The sequence below is a fragment of the Pristis pectinata genome, chromosome 29 (assembly GCF_009764475.1).
Source record: "Pristis pectinata isolate sPriPec2 chromosome 29, sPriPec2.1.pri, whole genome shotgun sequence".
In the NCBI taxonomy this organism is placed as follows: domain Eukaryota; kingdom Metazoa; phylum Chordata; class Chondrichthyes; order Rhinopristiformes; family Pristidae; genus Pristis; species Pristis pectinata.
The window spans coordinates 1,625,846-1,635,895 of record NC_067433.1 but is presented as its reverse complement, the minus strand read 5'-3'; the positions used below and the strand labels follow the sequence as shown (position 1 = coordinate 1,635,895).

The following is a 10,050-nucleotide window of genomic DNA, read 5'->3' as shown; positions in this document are numbered from 1 at the left end:
GGCCGCTCCGTCCTGCCGCCAATACTTTCCCGCGCGAACTATCGTCAACCCGATAGGTCAGCGCGCTTTACCCGGGGACCAATGGGGAGGAGGCTGAGCGGTCGGACGCGCGGTTTCATCGGGGCGCGTGCAGGCGTCGTCTGGCGGCCAATCAGCGCCGGGCTCAACCGGCAGGCGCGCTCGCGCCTCGGTCCGCAGCCAATCAGAGCAGGGCTCAAACGGCGGGCACGCGCGCGCCGCGTGGGGAGGAGCCGCCATCTTATTGCCGCTTGAAGCGGGCTGAGCCGTGAGGTAGTCGCCACTGAAAGGTACGGCTGCTGAGATGTGAGGCTGCGTCTTTGAGTAGAGTGAGCACATCCGAATCCTTCGGCTTAATTCTGTGGCTCAAAGCACAAACCCCTGTCCCAATATCAGCCTAAACAACCATGGCTTTAGTAGTTGGGCGCATGCGCAGAATCGTGTGCCGCGCCCCCTCTGAGTGCGTGTGTCCGCCGCTGATTGGTGGTTTGGGTTAGAGCTACCGATTGGGCTGCGTTGCTGATTGGTGGGAGGGCGTGGTACTGAAGAATGCCTTCTTGTGATTGGTGAAATGCTTACGGATGCCGCTTGATTGGCAAAGCTGCTGATTGGCCGACGGTAGGCGGGCTATTGGTGGATGTTCGCTGTTGATTGGGCAGTGACGTTGGCGAACAGTCATTGGCTGCTTTGATCCCTGATTGGTTCATTCTGGAAAAAACCGCAGATGCTGAAATCTGAAATAAAAATGGAAATAGTTTGAAGCTGTCAGGTCAGGCAGCATCTGCTGAAAGAGAGAAATTAAGTTAATGTTTTGGGGAAATAACATTTAATTAAAACATTTAAAAGAACTTTAATAAGAACACGAAAAATGACAGTTCATCACCATGCAGCAATGAGACGTGAGACTGCCAGTGCCAGAATCTGCTGGTAGAACTCAAGCAGGTTGAGCAGCATCTATGGAGGCAGAGGGATGGCCGACGTTTTGGGATGAGACCCTGCATCAGGACTGAGCAGTTTGTTTTTTGCACCATATAACGATGATCACATTTGGTCACCAGTTTGGAAAACTTCCAGTCAGTGTTCACGATGGATAGGAAAGGTTTAGAGGGATGTGGACCAAATGCAGACTAGCTTAGATGGGCACCTTGGTCGGCATGGACGAATTGGGCCGAAGGGCCTGTTTCTGTGCAGGTTGACAACTTCAACGTGTAGAAACAAAAGGGGGCCTTTCAGTCTACCCTGTTCCTCATGGTGATCTGTACAAATAACTGCAAAAGAAGTAGTGGGAGTAGGTCAGTTGGACACTTGAGCCTGCAATTTCTTTCAATACAATCATGGCTGATCTTTAACTTATTAAACTAGGTACACACACAAAATTAGGAATGTTTGTAGCCAAGGTGAATTGCAAACCCAATGTTTTTTTTTATTAATTCATCTGTTTTGTCCGTTCAGGTGTGGTGGTTAGAAGAGTTGGGGGAAGCAAGGGTTAAAATGGAATTATTAAAGGGAACACCAGCACTCATAACTGACCAGCCAGGCTCTTCTGACACCTCTGGCTCCAGTGAGCAGGTGCCCACTGAAGGGGATTGTCAGGGCTTTCACTGTTTTGTGTGCGGAAAAGGGTTTAGGTGGGCCTGTCTGCTAAAGAGGCATCTGCGGGTCCACACCAGGGAGAAGCCATTTGAATGCAGTGTGTGCCAGAAGCGGTTCAGCAAGTCCAGCAATATGACGAGGCACGAGCGCTTCCACACTGGGGAGAAGCCATTCGAATGCACCGTATGTGGCAAGCGCTTTTCCACAAGCAACGAGCTGCGAGTCCACCAGCGCATCCATACTGGGGAGAAGCCATTTGAGTGCTCTGTGTGCAAGATGCGCTTCTGTGCCTCCAGCAATCTGACTGTGCACCAGTGGACACACACCATGGAGAGACCATTTGAATGTGCAGTGTGCCACAAGCGCTTTTGTACGTCGCGTGACCTGTCCGTGCATCAGCGCATCCACACTGGAGAAAAGCCTTTTGAATGCAGTGTGTGCAACAAGCGGTTTTACAGATCCAGTCACCTAATACAGCACAAGCGCATTCACAGCAGAGAGAAGTGGATGCATCCTCAAAAGGGAGGTGTAGCCACTTCACTCACTTCATGCAGTACCAAAGGCCAAACTATTTCAAGTGTTCCTTTGTAAACTTTTTTTACATGCCCAGTCATTTGTTTGAATGTGACACGGAGTCTGCAGCACAGACAAGGGTACAACAGATCCATCATGGCATTTAATATTCTGAACGGGGTTCCTCCCACTTGATTTCATCCTCCCCTATCCTCCCCATCACCATATCCTTCTATTCCTTTCTCCCTTCATGTGCTTATCCACTGATGAGATTCACCTCAACTAGTCACTGTGTCAGGTTTGCAAATTGTTCACACAGTATTCAGCTTTCAGCACCACATTTCCAGTAAGCTGAGTTCAGTGATGAATCCTACTATATCCTGTACCAGTTTGTTCACCATGTGTTTGATGGTTTGATTGGATAGTTGGACAACATTTTGGGTGGATGGAAAGGCATTGGGAGTGACAGATGTTACTTTTCAGTAAGTTTTAAAACATACTGATTTTAAAGATGGACTGACCGCAAAGAATGAAATAATCTTTTGCATGTTCTTCCGTATTGGAGTCACTGCCTTCTGATCTACATGACTTCTAGTGACTGCGTAAGGCTCTCTGATTGGATATTATTATTTATCCCAAAGTGGAATAAATGGATGACTTGATGACACTGTAACTTCAAGATTTTGAGGTTTTATAAACCATAGTATTGTGAGTTCTCCTGCTCTCACTGTATGCAAAAGCTTAGAAATAAATGGTATATCATGTTGTTGCTCCTGTTTGTATCAAAAGTTGGGCAAAAATGGATTTGTTTTCTTCCTTCAACCAGTTTCCTGGCCTTGATCTTGAGAAATTGCATAGAACCTGCTTCCTTCTCAACCCAGCCAACAGTCTAGATTACTTGGTGGCAATTTGGACTTTGCTTGAGCTAAAAATAAGTGCCAACCAGAGATCCATGGGTAGCATAGGCATATTTAATTTCATACATCTACTTCTATCATCCTGTATCCAGCTCACCAGATTTGAAAGAAGACTTCATTTGTTTTCTCTGAATTTGTCTTTCAGATCCTTCCTGCTGTCTTGGTCAGTTGGAGCATTGCCCTGGATTTGGTAACATTAATATTCTGCCCAAGTATTGTCACTGCACAGGTGTAACAGGGCAAAAGGTATCTGTGTCAGTGGTTCTTTGCTGCTATTGTTGGAGCTGTTGGAGAGTGTTTAAACCAGAGTGATGGGGATGGGAACCTAAGCAGTGTGACCAGGGAGAGAGAAACAAGGACAGAAATAAAAGAAAAAACAGTAGAATGTAAAAGCAGAAGTTGTGAAAATCCGTGGCAACAGGGATATAAGGCCACAATACAAAAAAGGAGCCTAAAGGCTTTGATTCTTAATGCACAAAGCATTCATGGTAAGGTAGATTTACTAGCAGTATAAATAGAAGTAAATGTGTATGATCTGACGTCAACCATGGAAATGTGGTTGCAAGGGAATCAGAGCTGGGGACTCAATATTCAGGGATATTTGATTTTTAGGGAGGACAGGCGGGAAGGAAAGCTGTGGGTAGCACCATTAATAAGAGGTGAAAAACTACAGCTGTGAGCAAGTATCTGTGCTCAGAAGGTGTTGAGTCAATTTCTGTGGAGTCAATTTCAATTTTTGTGTCAATTTTCACAGCAAGGGGAAGAAACACTGGTAGCCACAATGTAGGAACAGTTATAAATCAATAAATAACGGGGCACGTAAAAAGAGCAATGTGATTAAAGATGGGAGATTTTAATCATATGTAGATTGTGTTAATCAAGTTGGAAAGAGTAGCATTGAGACTGAATTGATAGAAGGCACTTGAGTGTTTCCTCGAGCAATACATTATGGAGCCACCCAGGCAAGAGGTTATCTTGGATCTAATAATGAGCCAGGTTTAATAAATGACCTGAGAGTAGGATCAGAATATGATAGAATTTTATATTCAGTTTGAGAGGGAGAAATCTGGGTCAGAAGCAACTGTGTTTAACTTAAAAGGAATTTAGTGCAATGAGGATAGAATTGACTAAAGTGGACTGGGCTGATAGATTAGCAGGAAAGACATAAGGCAAGCAGTGGCAGACATATAGTTCATGATACTTGGCAAAAGTGTATCTCAGTTAGGAGCAAAGATTCCAAGGGAAGTATGAATCAACTGTGACTAACCAAAGAAGTTAACAATGTTGTTAAGTTGAGAGAAACAAATAAGAAGGCAAAGGGTAGCAGAAGACTTGAAGATAGCGATGAATTTAGAATCTAGCAAACGAATACAAAAAAAGGTTAACGGAGGGAAAATAAACTAAGGGCAATCAGTAAGGAATATAAAAATGGACAATAAGTGTTCCTTTTGGTATTTGAAAAGGAAGAGAAATGTCCAAGTGAATGTAGGTTACCTAGGGAATGCAGCAGGGGAAATAGTCGTGAGGACAAAGAAATGGCAGAAAAGTTAAACAGATACTTCAGTCTTTTTGCCAGAATATAGCACAAACATACCATTAATACTGAATAATGCGGGGGAGGAATTAATACCATAACCATCAGTTGAGAATTAGAATTAGGCAGTTAGTGTTGGGACCTGATGACTTGCATCCTTGAAGAAATTACTGCTGAAATAATGGATGCATTTGATAAAATCTTCCAAAAATTTTTCAATTTAGAAAAGTGCCAATGTGACACCCCTATTCAAAAAGGAGAGGGAAACAAAAAGCAGGTAATTATTGTCAGAAAAATATCAGAATCAATTATTAATGGAGTAATAGCAGCACATTTGGAAAATAGTAATCAGAGTAATCGTGGTGTGATGAAGAAAACTATGACACATTTATTAGTTTTTTGAAAAAGAATTGATAGAGTGGATAGATAGATGTTTAGAATCTAGACTTTCAGAAGATGTTCAACAAGGTGTTACACAAAAGGTTGTCACAATCCTTCTGACAAGTTCAAATATGGTCAAATTTTCAGTACATTTTGGAAATGGTATAAACTGCAACTGTGGCATATTGGTGTGGAGGGAACGAATGTTTAAATGGATGATGGTGTGATGTTAGAACTACACTTATTCAAGCAGCTGGAGAATACTCTATCGAACTCCTGATGTACCACTTGGAAATGAGGGACTCAGGAGGAAGGATACCAGACTCTGACTGCAGTAATTATTTAGCTGGCCGAGTTATGTTTCTGGACAATCGTGACAGCCACTTTCAACCACACCCCAGGATGTTGATGCTGGCAATTCAGCAATATTGGTGCTGCTGAGTATCAGGAGGTAGTGAGACCTCCTACTGTAGAGGAGACAACCAGGTTCCCCTGTACAGAAAGCAAGGCCATGGGAAATGGACATTGTGTACCAGAGGGTGTTGAGAACTATGATGAAGAGGAACCCTCAGTTAAGGAGAAAGGAAGACTTACCAGGAACCCTGGTGTGGGATCTGCCATTGTCAGAAGAGATGTGAGGGCAATGGAGAAACTGGGAGAGCAGGATGAAATCATTGCAGGAAGCAGAAGCTTGAGTTCAGGGGAGCTTTGGGTCTGCAGTGGTATTTGTTTCTGGATTATTCCCAGAAATAAAGATGGACAAGTCAAGGAAGGAAAGAATAGGGAGGAGTTGGATATGGAATGTTGGATATAGGCAGTGGAGGGATCCAGCACTGAAATTGTTGAAATTTTCCACTTCAGAACAGAACTATATCAGAGCCATTTCCGTTTTTTCAGTGTAGCAGAAGAGATGAGGGAGTGGACCTGAGCAGAACTGGAACACGTCACTCCCAAAGTCTCTGTTACTCTCCCGTTTGTTGTCAGCCTTTATAAAAAGTTTATACTGCTAAAGGAAGTTAACTCTGCAACTTGTCATTTGTCCAATCTGTCTTCACATCCCTAGCTCTCAAATCCCATTAAGTCATCTTTATCTTATGAAACTAGTTCTGATCACCCATCATCTCCACGTTTATCATCTACATTGAATCTTGGTCCTCAATTGCCTTTAAAATCCTTGTCATTATGTTTGTGCACCCCTGGGCTCACTCCTTGTTATCTCTGTAGGCCAGGCGACCAGCTGAAACTTCAGTGCTTCTCTAGTTTTGCCTCTTGAGCATCCTTGATTTTAATTGCTCCACTATTGGTGGTCATACCTCCCTCCCTCCAATTTGACACTCTCCTCAAAGTTTCTTTCTTTGGCCCTCCTATGTGGCTCACTGCTGAATTTTGTGTCAATGTGAAGCATGTTGGGATTTTTTTGATGTTAAGGATGCAAAATATATGCAAGTTACTTTGTCACATGCAGACCACAATCCTCAAGCACAGATAGGCTTCCTTTCCAACTGCAGGGCACATTGCTACCACCAGATGGTGTGCTTACCCAGTGAATCACAAAGCAAGCTGCATTCTCCTCAATATTTTAACTTCCTATCCAGTTTTCCTCCCTAGGACTTACACAATAAAAGGCAAGGCCCTGATGAGTGTTGTAGACCAGAGAGACCTAGAGGTACAGGGATATAGTTCCCTGAAAGTGGCAACACAGGTGAAAAGGATGGTGAAGAAGGCATTTGGCATTCTTGCCTTCATCGGTCAGGGCATTGAGTACAGGAGTTGGGACGTTATGTTACAACTGTACAAGTTGTTGGTGAGACCACACTTGGAATATCGTGCATAGTTCTGGTTGTCCAGCTATAGGAAATATATTATTTAGCTGGAAAAGGTGCAGCAAAGTTTCATGAGGATGTTACCAGGACTGGAAGGCTTGAGTTATGAGGAGAGGCTGTATAGGCTGGGACTTTTTCCCCTGGAGCAGAGGGACCTGGTAGAAGTACATAAATTCATGAAGGGCATAGATAAGGTGGATGATCATGGTCTTTTTCCCAGGATAGGGGAGTCTAAAACTAGAGGGCATAAGTTTAAGGTGAGGGGGGAAAGATTTAAAAGGGACCTGAGGGGAAACTTCTTTCATACAAATGGTGCTGGCTGTATGAGGAAGCTGTAGAGGCAGGTACAATAACAATGTTTAAAAGACATTTGGACGGGTACATGGATAGAAAAGGTTTAGAGGGATGTGGGTGAAGTGCAGATAAATGGGACTAGCTCAGATAGATTTCTTGGTTGGCATGGATGATTTCGGCTGAAGGGCCTGTTTCTGTGCTGTATGACTCTATGACCCTATGACTCTATTTTTCTATTAATATTATTTTACAATATCGGCATTATGCTGCTTACTGCTGAGAATGCCTGACTAAGGCAGCACTGATTGTGTTTTATGAATGCTGTGATCCTGAAATGTTGGCTTCCTGCAGCAGCCACTTCCCCCCACAAGGTGGCATGGTTCTTGCTGCTGCACATTGGCTGCCCCAGCCTTAGCACAGTGCTGCCTGGCGGTTAAAGTCATTTGCAAACTCCAACTTTTCTGCCAATTTTCATCAATTGAAATATTTTTTCCACATGTCTGTGAACCGGTGATATTTCAAATCATGATTCATGGCAACGCCCCTCTCTATCGTTGAAAACTCCTCCACTGCTTCCCTGAATTCCATGTTTGATGATGTCCCTTGGAGCTCTGGGGATATTTTGCCGCATTAAAGGCGCCGTACAAACACAGAGTAGGCAAAACTTTCATATCAGTGTACGGCCTAAATAGAACACACATCATCAAATGCTCAAATCTTGCAGCATTTATAAAGAGAAAAAACAGGTTAGCATTTTGTCACCCCTCCTTTTCTGAGGAGCAGTTTCCTTGTTTTGACAATGGCAGTGAAGGGATGGCATTACTTCATTGTGGGTGGCATCAGCTGGGATTTGGGCTATAGCCCAAGCTCCAGTCTCTGCAGTCCCCACACCCCATGGCACCACATCCCTTGCCATCTCTAGCAGACAGTAGTCCAGACATTGAGGAACAGAAAGAATGAAGGACTGGAATTTCTCTACTACCTTACATGATCTCAGGATTTCCCAAAGCTCTTTAGAGACAGCGAATTACACTTCAGATTGAGAAAATAATAGATCGAATTATGTGATAATTGCACTCTTTTAGCTTTTATTTGCTGAGCTGTAAATTTTCAAAAGCTTATTAACTTGAGGAAGGAAGTGAGGGATACCAAACACAAACGGAGGAGAGAGGTGAGGGTGTAACAGAGACAAAGGCCATGAAAGGTAGATTCGGAGACCTGAGAGGGAGGGAGAGAGGGAGTCAGAAAGCTGGAATGAGTGGGGGCCAGCTAATGAGCCCACCTGTAGATAGGTTGTCGTTAATTGTTATCACCTGTGAGGTCCATATTCCTCTCCATCCCAGATGCATTAGTTCGAGTTCTTCTTTCCACACAACACAAACAAAAAGGGGAAAATAAATGGTAATTAGAGGGAAAAAGAACAAGATGCTGAAGATGATGGAGGGTAGTGTAAATGTCGGGGACAGGTAAGGGGAAACCAGATCTCTCTACTCTATTTTTTTGGGCAATTAAGTTATACTCTTCACTGTTTGTCAGAAAGGAGCAATAGTGCAACCATTCGATACGATGGGTTACTCTGCAGTATTTTTCTTCATTTCAGGGGAGTGTTCTACTTTTTGAAAGAATAACTCTGATGCAAAATTTGAAACTATTATTTTCAATGTCGAGTCTGGTCACTCAAATTCTCAAATGTGCCAGCAGACAGCATGTTCGTCCATTCCAGAGATACCAGGCACAAACGTAACCTCAGAGGAGGGGTGGACAGTCTTCTGTCAGACGGTGAATTGCTGCCTTGGCCAGGACCATTCTGATGAGGAGGTCATTCATTCTGTGCCCTTCCCCAATCCCCACTGATCAGGATTGTAGGACAGAAACCTGAAGAGCAGCCCCTTCGAGGAACAGGAACAGGAGCTGCAAACTCTCACGTCTTGAAACTCACACTCCTTCAGGTCACTGATGTTACAGGTGGGTGGCCCAGGGAACCACAGACACAACTACTTCATGAAACATTCTACCACAGGTTGTTAAATGTTACCCTCTGGCAGTCTTCCCAGTTAAACCACTGTGTTCAAATGTTGGTATTTAAATAGGAAGCATAAGTGACAGACAAACAAATCTTGCAGGACAATGAGGAGAGGGCAGGAGAACAGGATTAATTTAATAGTTCTTACAGAAAGCTGGCAAGGACTATGGGCCGAATGCCATAACCATTCTCTGATCCTAATTCTGCAAGCTCACAACAGGACCCACAGGCTCAATCACACTCTCTAACAAAAACAACTTGCATTTTTATAGTGTGTTTAACACATTGAAGCATCGCAAACACCTATTCACAGAACTGAGCAGTCACTATATTACACCAAAGCCACACCTCCACCAGCATAAATCAGAAGGGAGGGAGATTGCCACGTTGTTTACTTTCTCTCTCCTGCATCTGTACCCCGCTGGGCCGGACTGAATTCTTGCTCTCTGTTTCTTCAGCTGCTCTTGAGGGAGAGAGTGGGCCAGCAACTGGAGACGTGAGTAACTGGGGGCAGCTGCAGGCGTTGTCCCCACCTCCTCCCCACCCCAGCTGCTAGTGTGTGAAGCCACCTACAGGGTAAACATTGTGAGCAAGGACCAACATCAGCCAGGGATAGGGGTGGGGGGGAGGGGGTGCATCAGGTCAAAGGCTAGAGCGGCAAACATTTTCTCATCTCAGGGAAAATTAGTGCAGTGTTTAAGTTACCTGGAGCAGTCTTTATCATTTTTGTATATTAATTTAATTTTTAAAGTCAAAGATTTTCCTTTGGTTCAATAAGATATATATATAAATGCAGAAGCCCAGATTGCAATGTGTTGTGACATAGTAGGATGCATTATGACTAATGGAGAGATCCATTCTAGTTATACAGTGAGAGGCAGAGGGGCACATTGGGTCTTCAGAGGGATACATTAGGACATATCAGACACTGACCACATGCCTAGAACAATCTTC

The 10,050-nt window shown here is 43.9% G+C and overlaps 1 protein-coding gene across 1 annotated transcript; it reads left to right on the top strand.

Moving 5' to 3' along the window:
- The first annotated feature begins 252 nt into the window (after positions 1 to 252).
- Positions 253 to 2,452, top strand: LOC127584365 (gastrula zinc finger protein XlCGF7.1-like). Its single transcript, XM_052041088.1, has 2 exons — positions 253 to 308; positions 1,471 to 2,452. The coding sequence occupies exon 2, from the start codon at positions 1,510 to 1,512 to the stop codon at positions 2,200 to 2,202; it is 693 nt and encodes a 230-aa protein (XP_051897048.1). The 5' UTR covers positions 253 to 308; positions 1,471 to 1,509; the 3' UTR covers positions 2,203 to 2,452.
- The last annotated feature ends 7,598 nt before the right edge of the window (positions 2,453 to 10,050 follow it).

What these genes read in the sequence shown, in the direction of transcription:
- LOC127584365 (XM_052041088.1), top strand. Translation starts at nt 1,510, where the DNA reads ATGGAATTATTAAAGGGAACACCAGCACTCATAACTGACCAGCCAGGC.